The 25086-nt window shown below is 31.5% G+C and overlaps 2 protein-coding genes across 5 annotated transcripts; one reads left to right on the top strand and one right to left on the bottom strand.

Annotated features, from left to right (window-relative positions):
• Positions 1–14: 14 nt before the first annotated feature.
• On the top strand, positions 15–6554 carry LOC111039628 (required for meiotic nuclear division protein 1 homolog). The gene is made up of 6 exons (XM_022323217.1): positions 15–348; positions 1831–1954; positions 3518–3743; positions 4538–4703; positions 5976–6173; positions 6242–6554. The coding sequence occupies exons 1-6, from the start codon at positions 160–162 to the stop codon at positions 6401–6403; spliced, it is 1065 nt and encodes a 354-aa protein (XP_022178909.1). The 5' UTR covers positions 15–159; the 3' UTR covers positions 6404–6554.
• Positions 6546–17588, bottom strand: LOC111039626 (trichohyalin-like). 4 transcript variants are annotated; one of them, XM_022323211.1, is made up of 12 exons: positions 15295–15606; positions 14998–15212; positions 14177–14427; positions 12834–12954; positions 12508–12687; positions 11533–11759; positions 10471–10599; positions 10086–10316; positions 9366–9471; positions 8392–8580; positions 8210–8323; positions 6546–7167 (listed from the first exon to the last, which is right to left on the bottom strand). In XM_022323211.1, exons 3-12 carry the CDS (start codon positions 14362–14364, stop codon positions 7138–7140), a joined length of 1515 nt encoding a protein of 504 aa, XP_022178903.1. In that variant the 5' UTR covers positions 14365–14427; positions 14998–15212; positions 15295–15606; the 3' UTR covers positions 6546–7137. The 4 variants fall into 4 exon arrangements, with proteins under 4 accessions (XP_022178903.1, XP_022178905.1, XP_022178904.1 ...); XM_022323213.1 differs by lacking the exons at positions 14998–15212; positions 15295–15606 and adding an exon at positions 17435–17588; XM_022323212.1 differs by lacking the exon at positions 14998–15212.
• Between the last annotated feature and the right edge of the window lie 7498 nt (positions 17589–25086).

Genomic DNA, 25086 nt, shown 5'->3' on the forward strand with positions numbered 1-25086 from the left:
AAGTGTTTTTTTAAAGTCGCTCCGTTCTGCACTTCTGCCGTCTTTAGTCGTCATCTGTCAGTCGTGACAATCGTTCTGTTATACATTTCCACCTCTTATACCTCACGACTATACCTAATACTTATTATCATAGAAGTTACTCGTCACTCATAAAAAACAATGTTCTGCTTGACCGCGGTTCGTGTGTGTAGGCCGTGGCCGTCAATTGTCGCGGCTGTGACCAAACGTCAAGGCCTGAACACGCGGAGTTCGCCTGCCGCAGCCGCGGCCCAAGCGCAGAGCGGCATCAAAAAGCGGGCCCAACGCCGGAAGCCGGCAGTCGCGGAAGACACGGGTCAGCGACAGGGCGTAAGTCGTGGTTATTTTCCATTTTTCATCAGTGGGAGGGAGAGGGGGCAGCATACTTGCCATGTGGTCGCCGGTCGGTTTTAACCAGACACCCGTGTTCGAATTGGGATGAATCATAAATTACGTAGAAGAGCTTATTAATACAACGATTTGAAAACTGCAATCTTAGAGCAAAATTATTCAACACAACTGTGAGGTCTTTGCCATATATATATTTATATGTATTCATATGAAATAAACATTTTAAAATATAATTCATACTAATGAACTTGAATTTATGTTCCTCTACATTAGTTTATCACTTATTAGTTTCACTTTAAGAATGCAATTTCATTGACAAAAATTCAATTCTGTTTTTGAAGAAAAATCAATTCAGACATCAACCTGACAGCATTTTGTGCTGTCCACCACCCAATTCTGGTAAAAAAAAGTTGCATTATGCAAAAGGCAAAACAAAAAATATAGGCGAGCTCCATCCCCTGCACACTTACCTACCTCAATTCGAACACTGGTCTCAGCACTAAATCAACGTGAACATAGACTGACCGCTTTACGGTCCCTTTGCAGCTCAAGTATAAAAAAACAAGCTCTGCCATCTCCGTATTATGCCCCAAGTGAATAAATTAGCAAAAACTTTTGTTCACACCGAACAAATTTTGGCACAATCGGTGCAGTTTATAAATACGCTATTGTTTTCTTTTGAAGACAAAATCACTCATCTATGTAGTATGCAATAACTAATAATAATAACTGAATAATGAATCATATCTTATATGGATGATTTTATAAAAAATTTTGTAAGGATGCATTTTTAACAAAATATTTAGTTATTATACGGAGTGTGTGAATCACATCAAGTATGTTTACTATCACTCATTTTTTTTTCAATAATGCAGTTATTCAAAATCTGATGTTTGGCATTTTTAAATACACAAGTTCTTACTTATAGATCATATTTTCAAATAATCGAGATGTTTTTACTACGCAAGGAGATACAATCTTCCTTCTGTTATTCAAACAAGAAAAAATGACGTTTTCATAAATTGAAAACAGAAATTTGTATAGTTTTGAAATAGTTCGAAAAATCTCAAGAATTTGAATGAATTCATTGTTAAAGAAAAAAGGGGGTTAAGCATTTGGATTTTGGATAAATTCCCTCTTTGCATTTGAACAAATTTTTAAGCTGTGGTACCCCTGCTGGTATAATTATAAAACACGAATTAACTTTTTTTAACAGAATTGAGTCAATATTTTCCTTCATATTGACTTTAAACTTTTCGAATTAAATATACCTAATAGCTACTTATATTGTTCGCTAACCACTAACTTCTAACTGGACGTTCTTTACGTTGACTGACTTACGTTGGGTTAATTTTGTTCATCAACTAGGGAGCCTTTGTGACACTATTAACCATGTAGGTAGGTACCACATCAAAATAATACATCATACAATTTACACGTATCTACCTGACGTATTCGCAGTTTTGGTGCGTATCGGCGTTCTCGACTGCCGAAGAGTTTCGCCTGGAACAACTGTCGGCGGCGCTGTCCAAGACGAACATGTACGAGCCCACGTGCCTGTACAGCGGTTCCGACGATAGTGCAGGTGAGCGAAATTACGTTTTGAAACAATCACTGATGACAACATAATCCGTATTCGTTTTCGATGTATTTACTTTGAACAGATAGCCAGATAGGTACCATAATAATATAAGATATATACCTCAATATCCACATGCGTAGGCGCGATGAATTTACTTGTGGGGGGAGGTTACATTTGTTTCCTCGTGGTATCTATGACGCTGCCAAAACTTCTTGCGAATTCCGAGGGGGCTTAACAGAATTCTGAGAGGGTTATAGCCACCTTAGCCCCCCCCCCCTATGCGTACATATACCGTGTCCTGTGGTGGTAACTTTCAAGTAGAACTATTCTACTGTCAGATCTGATTATAATATGACTAATAGATTTCACCAAAGTTTCCCCGCCCGGTTTTCTCGTGCGTGTCAAGTTTATTATAATTATTATAATATTTGGTTTTGTGCGTGGATAGATTATATACCTAACCTTAAATTAAGCCTACATTATTAACGTGAGGTGTGGCGGGATTATCCATAACAACAGTTTTAGTAAAACATTTTAATCATTGGTCATTGGTCTAGCTTCTTAACTGTAGGTGAGAGGAGGGGAGGGGTCAGTAAGACCTTTGGTCTTGGCCTCTTGGGCCAGTGGACAGGACTAGGGACTCGCAATAACATTAAAAAAAATAAAACAATTAACTGTACATTACTGCGGGAATAAATTATAGTATCTAAAATCACAAAAATAATTGTTCGTCAAGATGAATACAATGTACATTTTTTTTTTAAAAAATAAATCATATTTAAATATAATATACATGTAATGATTAAAATAGTTGTTGTTGGTAGCAAATTAATATATTCTTATGTTGTAAGCAGCAAATTGTTGACTATTATTTACTATTGTTTATACACCTATAGAGTGTGTATTAGACACTATAATAGTGTCACACTAATGATTTTCATACGATAGTCTATTTATTGGGTCTGACGTGTTATACCGTAAACGAGGCGGTAGTGCGGTACGACGGTACCAGAAGCGACCAATTGCATTCACACTATAGGTTAAAAATGTACCTACACAATTAAGAATTTTATTTTGTATTCATTAACAACCTTTTTTCTAGATTTATTTACTTTGATAAGAAAACTATTAAATGTTCACACCTTAATATGTTTGCATGTAATTGAAAAAAATATTTTTGTTTTTAAAAAATTATTTTGGGGCTTAGTAAATTAAAAGATTAAAAAATATTTTTCTTACATAACCTGGAAAAGAACTATAAGAAACTAATAAATTCATACATATATTACAAACAGTAATTTGACATCGGAAAGAACATAAACTTACTGGTCTTAAACCACAAAAATATAAGGTGTTTCAACTGTCTATTAATAATATCTTAGAAGAATAAAATCATAATATATAATTATTTAGTACATACATAATATTTGGAGCTCTACAATTGTTTTGTCTAATATTTTTACGTACAAAATAGCTAAGAAAATAAAACACATACTTGTTACCTATATTCTATTGTACTGCCTAGACTGTACATAATACAAAATTACAGACCGAGACGATTTTCAGAAACTGCGCCGGCCGACGTCATTCACGCCGTGTCCAAGTTTCACGTGACCAACGAGCCCAGGCATTTATATTTCTTCCGTGAGGGCTCGGTGGTCGGATGGAACGTGTCGGACCTCGAAGTCAGCAGTCTGATTAACTTCCTAGCCGAACACGAGATCGGGTCCTACGACGACCACATCGTCATGAACGAAAGAGAAATCATGTATTACGCGTATACGAACGACAAGTAATTTACATTGATATAAATAATTAAGTCATGGGTGGATCGACAGGACGGGTGAGTTCACCCTTATAAGGTCACGGGTGGTGATGGTGCTCCCCACAGTTTACCAGTGGTGTCTTTTCGCCAACACGCACCCACGCGACATATGTATATACTGCAGGAAATATAAGGAGATCCAAGTCGCCTCTACAGGCTCTACTACCTCCACCATTCCAGCAAACTACACCTTATTTTTGGTGGTACCATTTTCCTCCACAATAAAAGGTTAGTTTCTATTTTCCACCAAACTTTTTTTTTTACTAAAATAGTGCCTTTTCTATCCAAATATTAAAAAATACCGATATTTCGTCACTATCAACAACCTTAACTGTAAGTGATGTGTCTTATGTTTAAAGAAAGAATAAGGCACTAATATCAGCCATAATCTCGTAACTGATCGCTTAAAACGAAAATTAATCAATAATTCACAAAATGTATGTAAAAAGTTTTAATTAACAGGTATTGTTATACAGTATCGAAAAACTTATAGAAATGAGAAATGGAAAGTTCAAAAATTGAATTCATTGATATTTAACTCAAACCTTCTGTGAAAAAAAAATATTTCTTACAATAAACTAAAATGCATACATTTTCCTACAAATGCACAGCCCTAATTAACGCTCGTCCTTGCAGTGAACCTAGCCTAAATATAGGTGCGCTGTGGTCGCTGCAAATGCAGGACATGAACGCAGCTGCGGTCGCCGGCGTTTCGTACCCAAAACTCGTAACTCTATATCCTGTCGTTTGCGTTTATTTAGAAAGAGTTCGATCCAAAAAGGAAATGTGCACCTGATTGGCGATGACGTAACGGCGTCTGACTTGGACCGGTACACGTTCTCCAACGCGATGGCACACAGCGTGAAGCTGGGTACGTGGGAAGCGCTTCTCGAAGAGTACATAGATTCCGTCGAGGTCGTAACACACGTGAGTTTTTGAACATCGGAAAGTTGGGGCGGTCATAAAAAAATCGGGGTTTTTTAAACTATAGAAAGTCGCCAAGTATAGTTGGTGACCGGTCTGCTGTTTAAGTACAGTGGGGGGAGGGGGGGGGGGTGTGACTGTCGTGTGTTCTAGTTATTGAATAGGTCGAAGCTGTTAAATGATTTTAATTCTATGATAAATTATTACATACGACGAAAATCGTATTTGCAGCTGCCTAACTTTTTGATATTAGTATATTACCAAACAATTGTTATAATAATAGCATAACATTTTAACTAATGATTTTTCCAATTCGTGTTTATTTTGAAAAATATTAAGGATTTTTTTCCTTTTACCCAAAGATTACAAACTAGATTCAATTTGTTACCAGAAAATAAATCGTTCGAAATTGACGATATAGGATCATTATTTTTCTAGAAAAAGTGTCATCAGACGCTGAGACGCGTAAATAAATAAAAAATACACATCATTGCATTCGTTCCGACCAGAATCTAAAATAATAATTCGAATACGAATTTTATTTGTAGAACGTACAATATCTTTAGGTTCGTAGTCAAATTAATTTATTTTATATGTGATTTGATCAAAGTTTTAATTAATCAATATTAAAATGTGTATTGTATATTTTAAGGTTTTTAAGTGTACAAGTGTTTGGAAATATTGGTACTTTTAAATGGCTATATGCGTTAGCGTCATCGCCCTAAATGCATATTATTATTATACTACTGCAGAGGTTTAAAAAAAAATACTTTAATCTTTTACACACTTGACCCTTTTCGTCATTAAATATTTTTAAAATTATAATCTATGTTTTTACTAGTTTGGGATCGTCAACAGTCAACAGAGAATCATTTTCATTTCTGTAGCTACATAAACTTTCGCGTCTAGGGGGGGGGGAGGGGTAAATTACCACGGAATCCAAATTCTAAGTTTAGAGTTCTCAAAGTACCTTCTAATACAAAAGTTTTATAAACACATTTATGATAAGACTCGACTTGTTTAAGGGGTTCTACTAACCTCGTTAAAAGATTTGAAATTTATTGTTGGGTTATTATGAAGTATTGTGGAAGCTAAGTCATGTCGTCACTTAACGCCTAGTAATTATGTTTATGTACCTAATTATGCTAATAGAAAAAGGGGTGCAACTTCATTGTGTTCCTGATAATTATGAAGTACCTGATCATCATATTTAACTTTTTAATTACAATAAGACTGGGACACATCTAGTAAACACTGGTTTTTTTTCTTAATCAGGATCTACAAAACGGACTGCCTATCAGGATAACCAGGAAAGAAGTCATGAAGAAAACTGGTGAACTATTTGGACTGAGACACAGGATTAATTTAAGTTCAGATCTCCTCGATTTGCCAGACTTTTACTGGGAACGAGAACACTTAGAAACATTTTACCGTTCTACCTGTAACTATTTCAGCATATCCACACGACTCAAGGTAAGTCTACAACAACAATGCCTATCAATTATTGTTCTTCATTCTTTACTTAACGACTTATTTTTCAGACCATGAATATCAAAATAAACCATTGCCTAGAACTTGTCGAGCTTCTGTCACACCATTTGAGTGACAAACATCACATCAGACTGGAATGGATGATCATCGTGTTGATTATGGTCGAGGTCGGCTTTGAAATCATTCACTATGCTCAGTTATTCATCAAATGAGCTGCTTCCGCACGCGTTTCTCAACAATCTTTAAAAATTTATTATTTTCCTCTAAATGTTTGAATCTACAAATAGTTATATCATAAGTTAAGCATAATCTTATATTAAGTTTATTATTATCATGCATTGTGAAATAAATTGATGAGTCGTAGACCATTTGTTTTTATTCTCAGTAAACAAACCTTTTGACAAAACATAATAATTGATCTCTAAACTGTATTCCAATTAAGTGTTCATGCACCCAAACACAACTGTTTATTTCACATAAATACAATACATAATCGTTTAAAGTTAAAATAAAACAATTACACAATATAAATCCCTTAAAACAAAAAGACGTTTACGTCTATAATTAAAAAACATACATACATAAAAAAACATACTTATCAAATCCCAAATAACAAAATGTCAAAGGTTTACAATAAATCTTACACATTAATAAAAGTTAGTTGAACAATAAAATCTAAAAAATAAAACATATTGCACAGAATTTAAATAATATCTGTTGTTATTACCAAAATCCTTAATCATTAACTATTGGACGGTGATTAAACTACAGGTTAGGCTAGAGAACAATTCAACTAAATAAAAAATCTTAAAATTATTTCTTACAGAACATTTAAAAACTGATCAATCTTCGGTGCAAAAATAAGAAAAATTACACATAGTTACGACATATTAGTCGCTAAACAAGTCATATAAAATTTAAACATGAAAACAAAAGTATGATAAACTTACCAAACTGATTTCTTTCTTCTGTGATCCTGCAACAAACAAATTGTCATATACAATACTTCGCCGATTTAGATTTTGAACATAGATACAAATTATTAATTGTTTTTCTTGAATCATTGATATTTAAAAATTTAAAGGTATAATTTTTTTCTCTCTAAAGTATCATAATAAATACAATTAATAAACAACTTTTGATTTTTATATAGAACCCTTTCATTTATTTTGATATGAAATTAAACCATAGGTAAGGTTATTGTATATATAATTTTGAAAATGTATTTGTGTTGCACTATATTCAAGTACTATAGACAACTATATGAAATTAAAAATATACAAACAAGGAAGAGCTTGTTAACTTTATTTGTTTGCAGTAAACATTTTTTTGAAAAAATTACTGTTAAGTACATAATTAAAAAAAAAATTGTATTAATATTTAATACACATTCAAAAATATTTGTTTTTTATGCAAAATATCTCACAGTCTTAAAAAACTAAGTATAAAATAAAATTTTTTTTCAAATATTGCATAATAAATGTATAAAAATGTTTTTAATAATATCATAATTCATATTTCATAACTAATCACTGTGTGTAGGCAAATGCATTTTAAAATATTGTATTATGATTGGTTTATTGATAATGGTTCAGAATTACAAACAAATGATTTTAAAAACAAAATATAAAAATAAAAATTACTTTCAAGCTAATCATTTTCATTTCCAAATATACTGAAAACATTTTTAAAACAAATATGTTTAACTAAAATCAGTCTAGTAATAAAAAAAAATTAAATTTTAAATATCTAATTATTGTATTAAATTTCAAAAGTTTAAAATAAAATGTGTGCATTTAAACATAAACTCACCTTGCTGATAATGTCATAAAAAACATTATTTAAAAAATAATTATGATACATACATATAATGTTAAACCATAATTGGAAAAAAAAAACCAATATCATTACAAATACATTTTATATTTTTATCTAATATGCATCAAAGCAAACTCATACTTGATGGAAAAGCTATATGGGCCAAAATATGTAAAATTAATCAAATACTTGTAACTCACGGTTAATTTGGGATCGTCCAACAAATTCATTCGAGCCATTTCCACCAGCAATTTTTGTTCGCGATCCATAACTTTCATTGCAGTCTTTTCAAATTGTCTATGGTCTGTAGAATCCTATGAAAGAAAAAAGAAAAACATTTTGTTGAGTTCATTATAGGACTCTCTAAAATGAGTTCATTTACCGATGAATGTACACCATAATTGTCGTCATCACTGCCACAGTAGTCTGGATGTTGTTCGTAGAACTCAGCTGTCTCTGCTTCCAACCGTTTCAGTTCATCATTGCCCTTTTCAATGACACCTATCAGTTTTTCTCGTTCACCAATCAAAATACGTTGTTCATCCAAACATTTATCAATGTTCTCTTCCAACTAGGGATATAAAAAGGAGTCAATTTTACATAATATTAATATTATATTATATCCAAATCATCATCCCATTGTCCCTCAATATTTTCCAAAAGTTAATTATATAACCATTTCAACCCAAATGTAAATACATGCAGCAGAGACGTGCTAAAGGGGGGGGGGCTGTCATATCCTCCCCATGAACTTTTTATGTGTATTGCCTGTTTCAACATCCACCCCAGAAAGAACGTTTTCAACGTTAAAGAGGGTTAAGACATACACTAGAAACTCGAGTAATACTTGAAGTATTACACTCATAAACTTACACTTAGTTCAATGTCCAACTAACATTCAAAAAATACTAACATTTTATTTTAGGATCGTTTGAATAGATTAAAGTTGTTGGCAGTACATAAAGATATCAGTGTTACTAGAGATGAAGTCTTAGATAAAATGTCCACAAGCCAAGAAAAACTTGAAATAGTACTTTAGGTTAGGTAATTGTAACATCTCTGAAATCTAAATTTACATTTTATAAAATGTTAATTTTGAATAATATGTTACCTGTATTATGTTTATAATATAACATTGTGGTTTGTGCCTCATTACCCATTCCTAATTTCTAAAATCAATGTATCAACGGTATTTGCCAATAAGAATATTTTGTAAATTTGTGTTTATGAGATTATGACTATTATACCAATAGACCAAAATACAGTTCATCTGTTCATCCTCCTCCTTCTTCCCCCCCCCCCCAATATAAGAAAAAGCTGAGCACACCACTGACAGGCAGTACAGTGTGTTCATACCTGGGTTTTTATTGCAGCGAACAGGTCATCCATTCCATTCTTGCGTAACGCATGTTCTCTTCGCCAGCGTTCCTCTTGTGACCGCCACATGTTACGAGCTTCCTCTCTGAGAACAATAACAAACAGAAATTGAAAAAACACTATATGTATGAACATATTGCTGCCTAATTTCTACAGAATAAATGAAAGAATTTTTTTTAAAAGGATGCAACATAGACATTTGTTGTCTCTGTCTTACAAGTATGTAACAGAAAATGTACGCTTAACAGATCACATTTAGCTTTGTTAGCTTAAAAATTAGAGTGAAACAATTTACTATGAAACTTGATAATAAGAACATTACAGTGTTTGTAAATGGTTTTTTTTTACGATAGTTCAAATTGGTTTAAATGTTGAGTGTATAATATAGCATAGATTAAAAATTTGTATAACTCACTTAGAAACTGAATTATCGTTAAAAAAATCCACACCCAAACACTGTTAATGTTCTGACTATTGTTTCATAGGTTGATTCAATTCAATTTTTACACCAACAATATCTGCCGAGTGTAAATTTGCAATGTTACGCACTTGTAAGACAGAAACAGCAAACGTCTGTGTAGCTTCATCTTAAATTCTTAATCAATATAATTGAGGACTTCCTTCCCTAACAATATTTTGCCTATTTGCTGTGCATATGTCTATTTTTAGAAATTATATTATCCTATGTCCTACACTTACTCGAACATAAAGTCCATCAAGTATAGTCGCTGGCTCTCGTCATCCTCGTACCGGTCGTACAGGTCTCTGAGGTTGTCTACCATGCTGCCCAGGTTGACAGATGCCGAGGCATTTGAGCGGCGTACAGTCAATACCAAGTCGTCTAAAAGCTTACGGTCTTCTCTTAGGAACTCAACAATTTCCTTGGACCTCTGCTTTAACGTGGTAAGATACTGACGGAGTGCCTTAGCCCTGAAAAATACAGCGAGACATTAGCAAAAAATATTAATAACTCTTGAATGAGGAGGGATAAGAAGATTCTATAAAACAGGCATACCCCTAGCGTTAATAGTTAATACAATATTCCATAATATATGTGGTTGATTTCCTCTAGCTCGGTACATACCTGGACAAGCTTTGCACCTTTTTCCGTTCTAACTGCTCATTTTTACGCTCTACGTCTTCTACCTGGTCTTGCAATGCCAAATATGCAGACTCCAATCTCTTGAGCTCATCACATCGGTCTGAGCGGTTTCTATATACAAACACAAAAGTTATTAACAATGATGGAATGAGCGTTCCTCAACCTGTGGTACATGGAAAGCTTATAGATGATATATTAAGAAAATCTCCCTTTATAAAGAAAATGGTATAGATCATTACATACATTAAATAATACTTGGTTTATTTGATATTATTAACAGTATAAATAATAATTGTGTATGATTCATTTACTCTGTGTGCATTAAATGCTTATAGGTATGATCATAATTTGTTGGTTTCTAATTAAATTAAATTTCCTACTTGTAAAATAATATATACATTTTTTTTAAGCAAAACAAAGGTTATTTGGTCAAGTGGTACATGAAAATGTTCCAACTGTGTGGTGGTACACGGATATAAGAAGGTTTAGAACCACTGATGTAATACATAATACAGGATGATAATATATTAATTCAAATACTACTGATTTGACTTTTTTCACAGTTAATACATTTATTGGTTTTGCATATTTTAATATTTTTTTATTTTTGTTTTGGTGCATAATGATTTAAGCGATTATACAAATGTTTTATAGAGCATACCATTGCGCTTATAATAACCCTTTTTTAGCAATCATAAATACGTTTTTAGGCAATCAAATAAATATTTCTAACCGATTTTTCGTAAGGTTTTCATCGTCATAGTTACTTATCAACAAAAATATGTTTATGATTCATAGGTTTTCCTTTTAAAGAAAAAATATTGAGTAGCACGCAATGGTTTTTTTTAGAACAAGTCATGATCATGAACCTCGTTTAAGACAACGGACATTCGTTGCAGAGTACCAAACGCCATCCAGAAACGATGCATCAGTATTATGTATTTGTTTCCAAATTCACTTTAAAATATTAGTTAAGACCACAGTTACATAGTAGGCAACTGTGGTCAAGACTATTATATTTTATAAACTCACACACAGACTTACTTTAATTCGGCCACACGACCGACAAGCTCGTCTTTCAACTGAGTCGCCCGAGCCTGTCGTGTCCTGTGTTTTTCCTCTTCGGCCAATCGATCAGCCGCCGACCGTTCCTCGCTCATCCGTTGCTCGTGTTCCGATCGTTCTCGCCTTTTTTGGTTGGCTGACTTTTTCTCCTCCATCCGGTCATCCCACGAAGACTCTGACGACCGCTCACGCTCTCGCATTTCGTACTAGCAAATCAAACAGTAATAATATGTAAATCGATTTGAATAAGTATTTATCACACTACACCCAAAATACCTATCTACTTGTTTAGTTTACTCGGGCTATTAGGTTTAGTTTGAAACAACGCTTGAAAACTTTAAATATTCGAACCAAGCTGAATATTCGAAAATTAAAAATAAAAAGAGTCTAAATTCATAGGTATTGAATTCGACGAAAAACGATAAATAAATTTTATTCAAAGTATTGTTTCGGTAACAATTATAAATTTTTTTCGTACTTTTTATCATCATATTATGCAGAAATTATATTTTTCAAGTTTAAATAATTGTTTTATAGTTCATATAATTTGGGTTTGATATAAAATTTGAATAAAAAATTACGCGAATTTAGTTTGGATTTGTTGATTTGTTATCAAAAATCTTGAATTTGTAACATACCTATAAATATATGGTAATATTGTAATGTATACAAGTACGCAACCAATGTAATAATACCGATTGATGGATAAGTGTTTTAGGCCCAATGAATACAATTTTACTTTGTGGAAATCAGTAATGAAATCGGTTTTGTAATGAATGCCTAGGTACCTAAAATATTTTCTAAGTCGTGCCTCTTACAGAGTACATATATGGCTACCTATAAGCAATAAGCATACTACAAGCAAGCCGTGACAAGAACTGAAAAGATTAAAATAAATACTGTATAAACTATAAATATAATTAAAGACTAATGAGTTATGAGTAATGTATTCACTTGTTTGGCCTGTTTAGGATCGCACGATTTGGATCGCACATGGAGTCTCAACTCAATCTCCCTGTCCGTGACTGCATCGTGTTTGCGTTTTAATTCCATTGCCATTTCTTCGATAGGTGGTTTTTGCCCGGCTGAATTCGGCCTCGACAGTGGTACAGGCTTCTTTTTCATTTGCCCTTTCTTCAAAGGAGAGAAGTGGAGGAGAAGTGAAAAAAAATTGAATTCCAATTCATTAATAGCCATATACGTGTTATAAATTACTAAATATTCAACACTATAGCTGGTTAAATCATGTATAGGTATTAGGTATTATAATTTATAAAAACCTTAAATTCCTCGTCTTCGATCTGTCGGTCCCGTAATTTTTTGCGCCACTTTTGCAATTCTTCTTGTTCTTCCTCCAGTTTTTGCTGCTCACGTCTTCGCATTTCTAATTGTAACTCGGAACTGAAGCAAAATTCGACATTTTAACGATAATATTCATAGGTAGGTAAAGAACAAAAGGTGGGACGTAGAGACTACCCAGTGCTTGGAAAGTTGGAAAGATCCTTTAAAAAATTAACTAATTCACGTTCACGCTTATCTTGTTAAAAAGATACTAAATTGTTTCTCGTTCCTAAATATAAAGATCATTTTTCGTTCTTCGATAATTTTAATATTGTGTTAATATAATTGTTTAATTAGATAGTTGTTTTGTTTTTGAAATGTTAATTTGTTTATTTCATACATGTTAAGATCGATAAGACCACCGTGACTGACTTATCATTTTGTAAGACTACCTGTTCAATATTATCGGATATTGCGGTACACTTGTATATTGGTTTAATTATGTATCTCATCATAATATCGATTAAATTTATTATTTTAAGTTTTTCAATTTTTAAAAAATTAAGATACTTGTTTGTTATCGCCCCGCCAGTAAGACGTTAAAAATTGATCTCCCCGCCACTCTTGTTTGCTATTGTCCCGCCATAAATAAAATATATTATAGTATAATAAAATAAAATAAACAATAAAAAAATAAATATAAAAATGTACTGTAATTATAAATTTAAAAAAAAAACTATAAATTTACAAAGGAGGCCAGAACTAAGAAATATCTTTTAATATTGTTTCAAATACATCATTTTTTCCAAGACGTTTTCTCCAAATAAATTCTTCCAAATATGATTCCAGAAAATTTCTATTAGTTCCACGATGCTTTTTATTTCCAAATTAAGCAGATCACCACAACCTCTCGATGTTTTGGGTGTGTGCCCCTGTGTCCGGATCAACAAAATTATACGTGTGGTTAACAGTATTATCCTTGAATCTTGCTGCAAATTATTGTAAGCTTTCAAAAAAAATTACCGACATAATTATTGAGCCTGGCCTTATATATTTTTGTATTATAGGTAGTAATGTTTTCTCCGATCGATCAGGTACACTCACTATAAAACACGCTTTGGTTTCCCGACATATCCCACCGAAAATCTATTGCTGTGGCAGAATACGTCCAGAATTATTTTTCCTACTCACAAATAACTATATGGCGGGGCGATAACAAACAAGTACCAAAATTAATTAAAACCCCTGTATTCAAGAAGAAGTTAATGAAAAAAGGGCAATCACTGGGGTCTGAGACTATACCTCCCCGGCTCCCCCTCCGGAAATTTTTGGTTGTACTCACCTTTTTTTGTAGTACTGCGGAGAAGTCCAATTGGTGAACTTGTTCGAGTTGTTTTCCCACGTCTTGAAGTACTGTGTCACGCCGGCCCATTGCTCTCTAGCTTCGCACTCAGCCGCGCGCTTCTTGTGCAACGCCTCATACATCTTTGCGGCATTCGGCCGACGATTATTGCAGCTCTTTTGGCTCATCTTAAATTGTTTTAAGATTATTTTCGGATTTTGCTTTCACTTGAATCCGTCAACAGCGCCACACTGTGTACACGAAAATAGAAAATCCGCAGTTTTAGCAAGACCAAACGAAACGAAATAAAACCCAATGGCCAATACCTACAACTAATTAAGTACGTACCACGGTACGATAATAGCTATGATTACCTTAAGGCATAAACTATAAGAGTTACCTCTACTTACAATACACACCAACCGCGCCGTGTGATTGAAGAAAAAATAATATAACATGGCCAATGCAATTTAACCTAACTACTATAATATTATACATACATAATAGGACAATAGGTACTACCGTTGCTAGGGCCTAACACCCTAAATCACCCTTATTAGGTAAATAGTTCCTTTAAAAAAAAAAAATGTTTTCACCTATCAATATCACCTATGTATTGATTTTTTTTTGTACATAATTTATTTTTTTTCTGTGACCGAATATCTTTGATTTCAAAGCAGACAGACAATAAAATATCATATCATGCAGGTATCAACAAGCTTGTCAAAATTATCAACAGGTGTTGTGTAAATAATAGTAAATTTTCATCATTATCCACATTCATTAATTAATTATATAAATTTATATTAATTATCTATTACCTAAAATATGATAACCTATGTTTTCACTTCCTACATAATTCTCACTTCTGAAACACTGTTTGTTTTTATTACTGTGACCGGTTGCCATGGCATTAACAAATTATATCTTCATTCCTCTACTCGAGTACTCGATGCTACATAATTTTACACCGTTTACTGGGCAAATTAAGCATTCAAAACATTGTATCGCTGGTATTAATCTTAATATTAGCTAGCTAAACAAATAAACATTTAATATCAACAAACAAATAATATATCAATCATTTAAGAACTATCTGAGAATTTTTAGGTACTTACTAAAATTATCAATATCTAAAACAACTGCATCCAGAAACAATTTAACATCAACAAAAATGTATTAACACGTCATATTGATAGTTAACATATCGAAAATGTACAATTATTAAGTGTTAAATAACTATCAAGTGTAAATTAACTAAAAATATTAATAAAAAAATGAACAACCAAGTCACATATCAATATATCATAAGTAAGTAAACCACTCATTAGATAACATAGAAAAACACTAATAACGGAGAAGGAGGAAAATTAATTAAAAGGTATTATTTTCAATTTAAAACTGTAAAATGTATAATATGTACCTATTGTACCTACAAATAAGTAAAAATTAAAATTAAATGCAGTCGTTAAAAACAACGTTATCAACATTTTAAAAATGACAACAAACTTCTTATCTACAATCCCAAATAAAATAATAACGAACCTAACCTACAAAATAGTTACTCCAAAACATAGATTACAACGATTTATGATATCAATATTCAATGTCAAATGTCAATACTGAATACACCTTAGGTAACAAATTATTGAGGACTCATACCTGATACCTATTGTTCTCAAATTTTAAACCTTGAGGACTACAATTATTTTATGTAAATTACATTAACATTATTTGATTGTATTCTATTCTTCAAGATACAAATCATAATATTAAATATAGCCAGGTTACTGTAGGTACCTTCTACAGTTGTAGATAACTACATTCATCATAATTTTAAACTCCGATAGTGATATAGTCATTTGGATCGCGCAGTCCACAGACTAGAGGTGCGGACACAATATACAAATTCCCGACACCATTCGGATTATGATCAGCGGAATGTTGATTATTATTTTGTATACACTGCCGATTTTTTCATCTGCAAGTAGTACAATAAATAGTAAATTGACGTATCGCGTTATATACCTACGAATGAGAAATATCGAACCATATTTATACGATTTATATCGAAAGGTACCGGCCTCAAATACTTACATACATGCCAGCTATAATTTAATATTATATCGAGTAACGCTGAACCTAAATCACTGTATATAATATTACAACTGCGGAAGCAAAACGTAATGTTTGACACCCAAATGAGTTCTCATAGTTCTATATAATATCGAATCACTAATATTAAAATAAGAGAAAAACGTACTAGATTTAATAATAATTATTATCATCATAAATAAGAAGTTGAGTAGGTACCTACTAATATTGGACTTTTAATATTCGATAAAATAATTATTACCTATATTATTAAATCTACCATCTAAATAACAATAGCCACCATATGTATATTAAATTGAATTAATTAAATCAAAAATATTAGCCCATAACTATATTAATTTTTAAATTGCACGGAATTTGTACTTCATTTGACTTAATGTTATATTTTATTAGCTTATACTTTTATAGTTAAACATAGAAAGGTACTATAGCAGTATAGCCTATATAGGTAGTCTGTTATCGTTGTTATTTGATTAATATTTATTATTTAATTTAAATATATCATAATTTTATTCAATAAACAAAATTTGTTTTCTATAAATGATTTTCTCGTTGCAATTAGGTACTTCTTTTAGACTAGTTACTAAAATGTTGATCAGCTTTAACTGTTGTCGTTAAAAAAAATGGTATGAAGACACTTAAAGACAGATAGAAGCATAAGAAGTTGGTTGTTGGTTTGATGTGTTAGCATTTTAGCACCTTTATCTCCCAAACCCATTTTATCATATTATTTTTAGTAGTAGTAGAAGTAAAATGCACTGAAGTAAAATAACAAAAACTACTCGTTTGAATTTTTTTTCGAAACATCAACATTTTGAGAAAAAATTTAATATCCACCAAATAATTTACTATATAAAAAGGGAATTAACATTTAAAAAACAGAAATTCGTATCTCAACATCCTGCTCATCCAGGGCAAAATAAAATTCTCAAGAATCTTAAAATATGGTGTACGTTTTTTAAGTATATTACAAATTTATAAAATTAATAATTTAGATTAACTGAGTTATTAGCGATAAAATGGGGTGAAATTGATTGCACGGAGAATCCCTGTTTATATGCAAAAACATATATTTTCGATTGACAAAATAACAATATAACATTACACAATATTATAACTTATCATTTTCACTAAATCACTTACCCAACAATGGTTTTGCAGCGGCTAAGCGACTTGTGCACGAAGTCCCGACTATTCGTTTGTCTAAATATTATGATTTATACTTAGATTCTTCCTAAATAGGTATAAAAGAGGCTTCGGCGTTATGAGCCGTCTGGCCGTCGAGCACGATCTGCAACGCTCCTCTGTCTTCCAGTCCGCAGAAAAGGCCAACAAGCTGTGGAAGTTGACTGGTTCTTTCTGACCATTTTTAGCAAACCGACTCCAGTAAAACTGGTAAACGGGGCCCCGCGAGAAAGCCTAGTGAGTCAACGACCTATACCGTCGTTTTTTCCCCTCCGGTGACATAATATATTATACACTGTTGTTCGGCGTTTCTTATGATTTTACCTATTATTTTCAAAAGTCAAAATATAATATACATTAGATAATCGAATAATATGTAATTATAATGATGTTATTAAGTTGCACACTATATTTTAATAGTTTCGACAAAGTATTATAAACTACATAACTTGCAAGCCATCGTGCGGCAATAATTTAATCATGTCGCGTGTATTATATTTCATTATTATTATTATTATTATTATGAGATTATAATGATAATATAATTATAAGTGTTTCAACGAAATTTTGGTTGCATTTTTTAGTTTATCAGAATACAATTTAAGACTTATTATACTAGTTTATAAGTCCAAGAATATACCTACATTCTACAACCTGCCTACTGTATTTATTGATAGGTATACAGTAACTAGTAAGATTCCTATTTATTTATTGCTTACCTTTAGCTATAATTATTAAGTATATTACGAGTAATTGTAAATATTGTTCCTCAATATTACGTAACTATATTTTTTTATTTTTTTATTACTTATAACCTAATTATAATACCTAAACAACTACCTATTATATATGTATATAAGAATTGAGACGTGAACAGATTTTAGTTTATAATTAAGAAAATAGAAACGAAATAAATATATTTAACTAGGCATAAGGCATTTATAATATGAGGCTACAAAAAAAATTAAACAATAGTAATAAATATTGTGTTATAGATTTTAGCTTTGATTTTTGAAAATATTCTTAGGTAGGAACATAAAATTAAATATTATAAGTTGTTAGTGTCCTTTATCTATGATCAGTAGGCAGTAAGCCAAATGAAAAAAGCATTATATTTGAGTACCTATTTATTACTTTTTACTGCACGTACCTAGGTACTAATTTACCATTTTATGAATTAAACATTTTTAATAGGAATGTCAGATTGATATTTTAATCATATCACATTATATTATATTTTAATTTCGAGTTATGTAAAAATATTTCTATGTAAATTGATTATAAAAGAAATTCGATTGTACCTAATAGGTAGTCTTAACTGTAGCCTTCAGCCGTAGCTAGTAGGTATACTACCATAATATGGCTCTATATAAGCTATGTACTGCCTAGCTCGGGCTATATATACATATATTATATATTCATATACAATACGAATTTGCTATAGAGTGGTGTGTTAATGTGTTGTTTTAAAATAGCATAAAATATTTCAACGTATATAAACACGTCAACGGTCAACACTTCGGTTTCTAGTGGCATATGTAGCCGTGTAGATGTATCTCACAAGTAGTCAGTTTTCGGGTCAACCCAAAATTTGCAACATTAAACATAATATTTGCCCCATGAAGGCGCTACATAATAATTACACATGATGGATATAGCGATGATGTGAGTTCACACATAGGTATATTAGGTACTTAGTTATAATTAATTAGGTATATGACTATATTTTTAAGTCCCAGATTTATATACAAATACAGGTTTTTTTAAATATATTTTACACTTGACTCAGACAGATCTGATTAAAAATCTATACGTCTCATAAAGTGTATTCTGATGGATATATTGCAAATTATTTTTGCATACTTTTGCATATTTGAGTCAAAATACATGTTGCTTATTTCTGAATAATTTATTACATAAACAGTAAAGTATAATATTATTATAAATTATAATATTATAATACCTTATAATATTAGATAATTCTTAAAAATACAAACTCATGTTCCGTTCCGTAACAACTATTAAGTAATTATAAAATTTTAAGGTTTAAAAAACAAATTTTATAACTTCAAGTTGAAATTGATTATTACTCATTAGTCATTCTCAAGTTAAAATATTGTTTATATTATTATAAAATTCCAAATGATGTATAAACAATTAATATAAACAATATTATACTAAATTGTCTGAAGAAATAGTTTTTAAACATTTTAGTCAAATGTATTGTTATAGTAATGTAGACATGTAGTACCTATTTTAATTTAAAAAAAATTTAGTTGTACATTTTTAAATATTATAATTTGACTTTATGAAACCCATTTATAAAAATAAATTTACCATTTTTGTTTACTATTATTACAATCATAAAATGTATTTTACAGGATACTACAAGCTCTGTTTCACCATCAGTGCCACCTTCAATATTGTCAATACCTTTCAAACCTAGACAGTATTATGTATTTTTTTTTTTGTAGCTTCTTTCGTTCGCCTCCTCAAACACGAGGAAACAACGTTTTCCCAGCACTCTTTTCGCCAATAGTTTATCAAATACAATTTTCGTTGAAATATTTTTTCGTTTGAAACTCCAAAGTGCTGATATATTTTGACGTATAGTATATAGCTTTTAGGTATACCTAAATTATCTTATTTATTCTTCTATGCGCCAAGGCATGAAGGGACAATATATATATGTATGTATGTTTAGCTCTAGATAATAACCAAAAAGTGGCTTACTACTTATATATATAATGTTTATATAATAGCTATATATATATATATATATATTAATTATTAAGTACTAGCCATCATATTCGTCCGCCCACCGCGGGTTTTAATCCCGCAAAAAGCCAACGCGGAATCGTAAAAATAAACGTACCGTGAACGGCAACGGGCCTTCCGACCGACCCACCGCGCGGACTTTAAATCAAATTATACGGCACCGTGACGTTCGCCAGACTATTAAATGTATTATGGCACAGGGATCGGCCGCGGTTGGGTATTGTCATGTTCTGCACACTTCTGCTGCAGCTGCGGAGATCGCTTTCGTAAACGTTGCAAGGCCGGCATGTCGTCGACGGTCGACGACCATAATTATTAAATCGATTTAAAAATATTATTAAAAATTTTAAAGCTGATCCTCGTACTCTAAGCCGTGGAGGAAATGCCAAGGTATTATAACATAAATGTAGAGAATATGAAGACATAAGGACGTATTTCTATGTAATATGATTTTATCAGCAGTATTTGTTTTAAAAATATAAACTAAAATAGGTAAAATTCTTTTTAATTATGAAGATATCATAACATATTATGACAATAATATTTTTGATCTTTACAATCGTTTAATATTACCCCAGTGCAGCGTTTCTTAAATTTTTTTATCCTCGAAACACTTTTTTATGTGCACTTCACCGTGGAACCCCAACTTTGTTTTAGCATTTTGTATTGAGATTTTAACAATAAGTTATTACAGCTCGACAATTATAGAACCACTACTTTGGTTCAATACTTTCAATGCGTCATTTTATGTGAGGATTATTTGCAATAAAAGTTATAATAATTTGTCAAAATTTAAAATTTTTAAAAATAAAGTCACAAGTTTCGTGGAACCCTGAAGTGACCTCAATAGGGTTCCACGGAACATAGTTTAAGAAACGCTGCCCCAGTGAATACTGACTACGACAGTACGACCCATAACAAATATTATACATATCATGGACATTGGACATACATCTACATTCTACATGCTATGACTAACACATCTAAGCAATGTCTTTAAAATAATGAAAAAATCAATTTTTTAATATTTATATTAGTTTCTGTATCAATAAGACTACAAATAACAATCATTACATTCTGAGTATTTTTGGGTTTCTTGGCTAGCTGTTATTAATGGATTTTTTTCTAATAAACCTATATTACACAATAATTATGTAGTATAATTTATGTTCTTAATGTTCTTATACATAGGGTTAGATGGGGGTAAGTGGCAAGTATGTTATTTTAAACTATGTACAAGTAGACACATCTATAACAACTGATTACACATAAATATTATGTGATAAATAATAATTTCAACATATTTGGGTATAATATGGCATATGATACGAGTAGGTATATATGACTACAATGTACCGTGTGTCCGGTTAGGAAACAGGTACACTTTATCACTTATTACGCTGTAAATAATTTTCAATAATTCTGTTATTGGGACATTTAACTCGACTGATGGTACATCAATTTCTATGAATTATAATTTTTTTAATTCATGGATTTTAGGCATGCTGACACAACTTCATATTTTTTTAATGCCAGCCTCTATTTTGAATATCATTTTTGGATTATTGATTTTTTTTAAGTAATTTTGATCCATCAACTTGTATTTTCAAATCCAAAATTGACAAATTTAGAAATATGTATAATTTAAAAAATAAATAAATTTATTATAAATTTGATGTTTTGTTTTTAATTGTACTTATTTTTTCTTTCTGAACACCATAATACATGATATATTTGTTATGATTAAAGTAAAAATTGTTTCGTGACAGTACCTACTAATAACTACAGTTATAAGTATTTTTAATTTGTTTTAAATTATATTAGGTGCTTGGATTTAATTTATTTAACAAATTAATAAAATATTAAAAATTGTGACGTCTGAATCCAAAACCGTTTATTATCTACTATTGCTTACCTATAATTTTTGTTTATTTAAAATATTTAAGAATAATAAAGACGTACGTATATTTAACTTAGTAAATAACAAATGTATGCATAATTTTTAATATTATTATACACTCATGCACTTATGGGGGAAAGTGCGTCATTAAAAATATTTTTAAAACATTTGTGCAATAAATTGAGTACTTGAACGATTTCATTTTTAAAATTAAGTATCAACGAAACAAACATCAGAAATAATACCTGAAAGCAAAATCATAAACCTAAAATGTTATCTTACAAAATATGTAAAAGAGAAAAAGTATGATAATTGTATTTTTCAGAGATCCTTCTACTAACTAACATAACTTTATAGAATATACCTACTTAACTATACACAAGGCTAGATCCGTGGAGTCGGCTTATGATTTGGACCTATATATGAACCCTTCAAAGATGATATATCATAATAATTAATAACCATGTCTTACTACTGTAGTACTGTCTAATGTCTTCTATAATATATATTATCTATAGTACCTATAATATTTTATAGGTATACGACTAGAAGATATGAATATCGCTCCCGCAATATGAAAAAAAATGTGGTAATGATGGAGCAGGGTGGGTGTTTGGGTGTGACGCTTCTGTGCAACTTTATTTTATTATGTCGTCTACTCTGCCATCGATCAAATAGGTTGGGGTTATAGTTTTCGATAATGAACAAATTATAATAGTGTATATAATGTACATAGCAATTACGTGTTTATACTATTTAATAGCGACATAATGATGACGTGCTACGGTGCGTTATAATAATAATATATTATATTTGCCTTTTGCACCATACATACATGCGCGCATGTACACATATTAACGACTTAATACGGCTTGATTTACTACATTTATAAGGTAAACAGACTTTGTTTTTTTCCGATCCGAAGGCGACGATCGGAAAAAACATAAATAAATAACGGAAAAATAAAGGCAAACTACCTACCTCTACAACGCTTCACGCGCGGTATATGTGTATACCGCGTATATATTATTGTTATTTTTATTTATATTTTTTTACGCCCGACGACGGACATGACGGGGGACTGGTTTCTATCGTTTCGTACTCGACACAAACCAACGAAATATATATACGTCCGTCGAAATGTATGATTATAATTCGTGTGCGTGTTTGCCAACTTTGATATTATATAGTTCCAAAAGACTCGTAAACGGAGTTTTATCGTAATTAGTGTATCGTGTGCGAGTCTGTGTGTGTGTGTGTGTTTGTGTGTGCGTATATGTTATAGAACCGTTTCATATTATAATAATGTGTGCAGTAGTGTGTTTATTTACGCGGCAGTACCGTTTCCACCATAATATATTATTATAGATCTCACGGGATCATTTATAAAAGCTGGCGGCCATCATCTGCGACCAGCGAACGGACACAGACCAGATATACATATTATGATGTATTATGTATAATGTAGATAATGGATGTACGCGTATAATATTATGGATGACGACTTCGACGATGTGTCGTTTTCACAATCACGTTTTCGTGTAATACATATAATATCTATTTTGTTTAATTTTTGTAGAATTCATATTGTTTTGCCTCTATTGCGTTTGATTGTAAATATATTATGATATATTGAGCGCAAACGCCATCGCATTATACATCGCGATATAATATTATAACATTGTATTTACCTCTTCATGCGCTCGGTGGTCGTATATTTTTTATTATTATTATAAACCAAAGTTCCTGTTTACGCCACGCGCGGCTCGCACGTCCTTCCGTCGGCGTTTGAAATTTTTTTTATTGTTTTATTATTAATAATAACAAGTAACAACATGCGTAGCCCCACGTGCGCGCCGAATCATAATTATTGTGTATTTATATATATTAAATGAACACACACATATACACACTAAATCACTGTTTGTGCATGTGTGTGTGTATAAATATATACACTAAGTCGCCTGTCGGTCCTTTTGAACTGTTACGCGGCCGACAAGCACACACGCTCGTGGTATCATATAGAAAACGCTATAATATAATAATAAAAGTAGTTACGGACAGGATATGGCCTGATCGTAATTTTAAATTCGAAAGCTATATATAGCGATTTTGTTGCATTAGAAATCGATTTCGAGCTTCTTGATAAAAATGCGTGTAAGAGTCGCGAGTCGCCTGTTTTGAACTATATTACAGGGAAATTTAATAAGTATAAGTACTTATTATTGGCAATATTATACTCTTTTTAGTATACAAAATATAAATGTCCATTACCGTATTAGGTAATATAATACGTTTTACTCAGCCCTACTGAGAAAATGTAATTTAATAATAAAACAATAAAAATGTAAAAAGTGGGAAAGTAGGTACCTAATCGCCCTGATGTATAGGTACAGTATTACAGTAGTATATGGTCGAGTGCAGCTCGTCATTGAGTGAAGGTACCCACTGAAATGGATGTGTTGAATTTGAATTCAATCATTGTACTTACACGACGAAAAATGATTCCAAGCGAAGACAGTCTAACTTGTTGCTAACATACGTTACCACGAATCCGACATGGTTTCTTTGGTTAGCCCTGGGAACTCGGGGATCCGATCCTAAAGTAGTAATTATTTGAACAGAGGTTCTATATTGTATTTATCGCTTGGATAAACTATAAACACGTCCATGGATAGTTACTGCTCATGCAGTAATATTTCCAATGGTATTAAATGTGACTGACCTGTTCACTCATATAGTTGAGCACAGTTAGATATACAATTCTATTTTAAACAATTTTTGTAGGTATTTTCATACATTTGAGTGATTTTCTGAAGTAGATACATGAATAATATAAAAACATTAAGTGTCCATGAATGTGTAGTTAACTATATTTTATATAAAATATAAAAATAATATGGAATAAATAATAATTGAAAAGAACTTTCAT

The sequence above is a fragment of the Myzus persicae genome, unplaced genomic scaffold, assembly GCF_001856785.1.
Source record: "Myzus persicae strain clone G006 unplaced genomic scaffold, MPER_G0061.0, whole genome shotgun sequence".
Lineage (NCBI taxonomy): Eukaryota > Metazoa > Arthropoda > Insecta > Hemiptera > Aphididae > Myzus > Myzus persicae.